The sequence below is a fragment of the Aptenodytes forsteri genome, unplaced genomic scaffold (genome assembly GCF_000699145.1).
Source record: "Aptenodytes forsteri isolate BGI_AS27 unplaced genomic scaffold, ASM69914v1 Scaffold164, whole genome shotgun sequence".
In the NCBI taxonomy this organism is placed as follows: domain Eukaryota; kingdom Metazoa; phylum Chordata; class Aves; order Sphenisciformes; family Spheniscidae; genus Aptenodytes; species Aptenodytes forsteri.
In genome coordinates, this window is record NW_008795527.1 from 947,059 (window position 1) to 950,854 (window position 3,796).

Below are 3,796 nucleotides of genomic sequence, written 5' to 3' on the forward strand. Positions count from 1 at the left end.
CCGGGCCGCCGCGCCCTCCCAGCTCCCCCACCAGTGCACGAGTTTACCTCTAGAGGTCATCAGGCAGGATTTACGACTGGACAACAAAAGCACGTGATGTGAAGCCGTACCCCATATTTGGGTGCCTACGTAGGAGGGAACCAAGTACATGTCCCAGTCATTTCCATAATTCATCATAAATTGTGCAAGGGTGCTATAGACGCACAAAACGACCAAGAGCCACAAATCAAGCACACATATCAAAAAACAAATGAGCTCTTATTTTGTAAACTCATTTTGCGGTCGCTATCCAAATGGCCCGGACTACCAGTTACATAATTATGGAGATCACAGCTCGGTGAGCGAGCAATACAGGGACTCCGCCAGCATGCACTCCGGCAGGTACGGATACGGCTACAATGGCATGGACCTCAGCGTCGGGCGCTCTGCTTCCACCCACTTTGGTGCCAATGAGAGACCCCGCAGTTACCCGGCCAACACCACCTCTGCCTCGACAGAGCCCAGGTACAACCAGCCCGCGACGTCTTCCCACTCGCCTCCCCCTGACCCTCTGCCCTGCACCGCCGTGGCCGGTTCGCCTGTCAGCGAGAGTCACCACGGGGTGAAAAACTCCCTCGCCAACTCCACCAGCACTTCGTCCAATTCCAGCAGCAACACGCACATCAGCAGAGACGGGGTTGGCACCTCGTCCGGGACTGAGGAAGACACTCCAGCAAGCAGCGAGCAGGCAAGTGCCCCGACCGACCAAAGCACAGCCCAGCCTTCACAGCCCCAGATCTACCCCTGGATGCGAAAACTGCACATAAGTCATGGTAAAGCAAATACCCTGTTCTTTCTTTATTTCTCTGGAGGAAAAGGAGGATTTAATGTAAACCGGGTGGCTGCGCCGAGCAAGGTCGGGGAGAGGGGGAGAGGAGGGCGTGAGAGCGGGCAGCCTCCGCGCACAGCACAACTCTGCTCGCAGGGCAGCACGCTCCCTTCTCTGGGCGAGTCCCCTCCATAAGAAAAAAACGCCCGGCCCCAAAAACACAGCCCGCCTGGCTCCCAGCGCCGGCCCCGGCGGGCAGCGGGGGAGCAGAAAGCGCCTTCCCGAAGGGGGATCGGGAGCAGAGGCTGCTCCCGGCTCTCCTCTGGAAGGGGGATCCTCCAGTGGGAACGGCGCGGCTGACCCCATTTATTTTGCCGAGCCTTATTAAAAAGAGAATAGGAGAGGGCGAGGAGGGCAGTTTTCACTGCTGGGAAGCCGTGGGGGAGGGGGGGCGAGTCGCCCCAAACTCCGGGCAGCGGGCTTGAGGGGCGCGGGGAAGCGGAGCAACTTTCAGCCCCGGGTACCTGCCCTGCCCTCGCTGCTGGGGGAGCAGCCGGGGGCTCGCTGCCTCCCAGAGCCTTTTCCAGCTCAGCCGTGGGAAAGAGCTGCACGCTTCAGCTTTGCTCTCCCCGCCCTGAAAGCCCAGCTAGCAGCAGAGGCGTCCTCCAAACCGGCTTATCTGGGGGAGCTGGGGGGGGGGATTAGCCTTCAGGAAAAAAAAAAAAAAAAAGCAATTTGAAAAAATCGAACCCCAAATCCAAGCGAAAACTTACCGAGACCACCAAATCCCCCTCCCCCAAGGCTTTCCTAAAAGGGACTGGAGGGGGAAACTTGTTGAGCGTTTATCCAAAGCAGAAACAAAACCAAGCAGGACTGAGGATAACGGTCCTGGTCGCTGGTAGCTGCAATAAAACACGAAAGCTCCGAGTGGCTGCTGAGAATCTAAATCATGTACTTTTCTCTTCCAGACAACATAGGGGGACCAGAAGGGAAAAGGGCTCGGACTGCTTACACCCGCTATCAGACCTTGGAGCTGGAAAAGGAATTTCACTTCAATAGATACCTGACCCGCAGAAGAAGGATTGAAATAGCACATGCTCTTTGCCTCTCAGAGAGACAAATAAAGATCTGGTTCCAAAACAGGAGAATGAAATGGAAAAAGGATAATAAGCTGAAAAGTATGAGCATGGCAGCTGCAGGAGGGGCATTCCGTCCCTAAGCGTTTGATCAATTAAAAGTACTGAGCAGTATTAGCTGACCCTGCGTCTCATGTCAGTACTAAGTTGACTTTCTAAAACTTCCTTGTGTTACTTCTGTGAAGAAACCCTGTTCTTGTCGCCCTTATTCATCTTTTAATCATGAGCCTGTTTATTACCATTCTCTCGCGTGTATAAGTAGATCTGCTTTTATCGTACATTTCTTTGTCTTGAATGGCTTTGTCTTGAAAAAAATAATAGATGTTTTAACTTATTTATATGAAGCGAGCTGTGTTACTTGAAGTAACTGTTAAAACAAAACAAAACTAAACAAAAAAGAACAAAAAAAAGAAGGTAAAAAAAAGGAGAGAGAGAAAGAAACCCTCCCCCGGTTTAGTACAAATGTTATGTGTTGCACTCAACCTGCTTAACTGTGCATGTGTGGTCAAGTGTTAATGTCTGTATAGCTCCAAGCTGTTAAAAATATTTTTATTCAAACTACCTATATAATTCCTGTGTAATTAATGCTGTTGTAGAGGTGAAATGATGAAATCAACTGAACTTGTCCTACGTGTAGTGAATAGTGAATCTGTGACGAAAACTGTGATTCCAAGCAGTATGTCCTTGCTGTGCCTTTGTATATGACTCTTTGCACGAACTCTTAGAAGTGGCTCTTATTAAGCGCAGCTTCTGTGATGTATGTTTTTTGTGAACAAAGTTACAAATATAGTCAAAGTCCGGCTGTTTGAGCAAACTGTGATCAGCTTTTTTTTTTTTTTTGTATTTGTTTTTAAAAAAACCTGACTGGAAATCAACAAAAAAAAAATAAACTTTCTATTGTAAAGTTTTCGTGGTCTGGTTTGTGCAAGGCAAGAAGTTGTGCTTCCTGATTTGCCTCTGAAAAAAATATTAACCCGTGCAGAGTTCGTAATAATATTTTACCTGGCTCCTGCTGCACGTTGGAAATGGCAGAGGCTGCGATTGTCCGCTACCAGAATTTTTAATTGAAAGTTTGACCAGAAGTTCCTCCTTACTGGTTTCTCGCTAGGTGGAAAGCTGCATCGCAGGACCACAATCAACACCCTTTGTGGGTGAATCAACTGTTAGCTGTTTGCTGATGGTTGAGAAAAACCCCCATGTGCTTTGTTAAAACACGCTGCTAACTCCAAGACGTGTTTGCATCGCTCTAGAATTTCTCCTGTGGTTTCATTAAGTATATTTGCAGGACAGCCACGTCCGAGCCCTCTGCGTCTATTACTAACCCTCGCTAGCCACATTCCCACTTTTCACCCTTTAAAGATTTTTGGTTTTCTTCGCTACAATTAGTTTGCTATAAACGTAATGTTACTTACCCCATCAGAGCTTGAATGGTTAACTCTTCCGAGCTTCTAAGAGCAACTAAAGATTTGCACATTTACTGACTGGTTACATTGATGCCTTCCCTTAAAAGTTATAAAACAGTAAACTTTATAAACCCCAGTTCCGGCTATATGACATTTGGGTGCCAAATGAATAGGGTTTTGTCTATGAATTAGATCGTAAAATCATCCATAGCACAGACAGATAGGCTCACTGGCTATAAAAAGTCACGTGGTGCCATTAAAGTAAGTTTTATGGTTTTGGGGAGTTGACATCCAACATTATATACCACATAACATATAATCTCACTGACGCTGGACTTCATTTGACTCTTTTGCAGGCTACGTGTGCCTCCTGGCCATTCAAATTGTCAGGTTTAGGGACAGAAGTATCCAAACCACAAGTTCTCAATACTGTGTGAAAAATGGCTCCT

The 3,796-nt window shown here is 47.8% G+C and overlaps 1 protein-coding gene across 1 annotated transcript; it reads left to right on the forward strand.

The window, feature by feature from the left end:
• Positions 1–71: 71 nt before the first annotated feature.
• HOXA5 (homeobox A5) lies at positions 72–2,320 on the forward strand. The gene is made up of 2 exons (XM_009282024.2): positions 72–812; positions 1,777–2,320. The coding sequence occupies exons 1-2, from the start codon at positions 251–253 to the stop codon at positions 2,025–2,027; spliced, it is 813 nt and encodes a 270-aa protein (XP_009280299.1). The 5' UTR covers positions 72–250; the 3' UTR covers positions 2,028–2,320.
• The last annotated feature ends 1,476 nt before the right edge of the window (positions 2,321–3,796 follow it).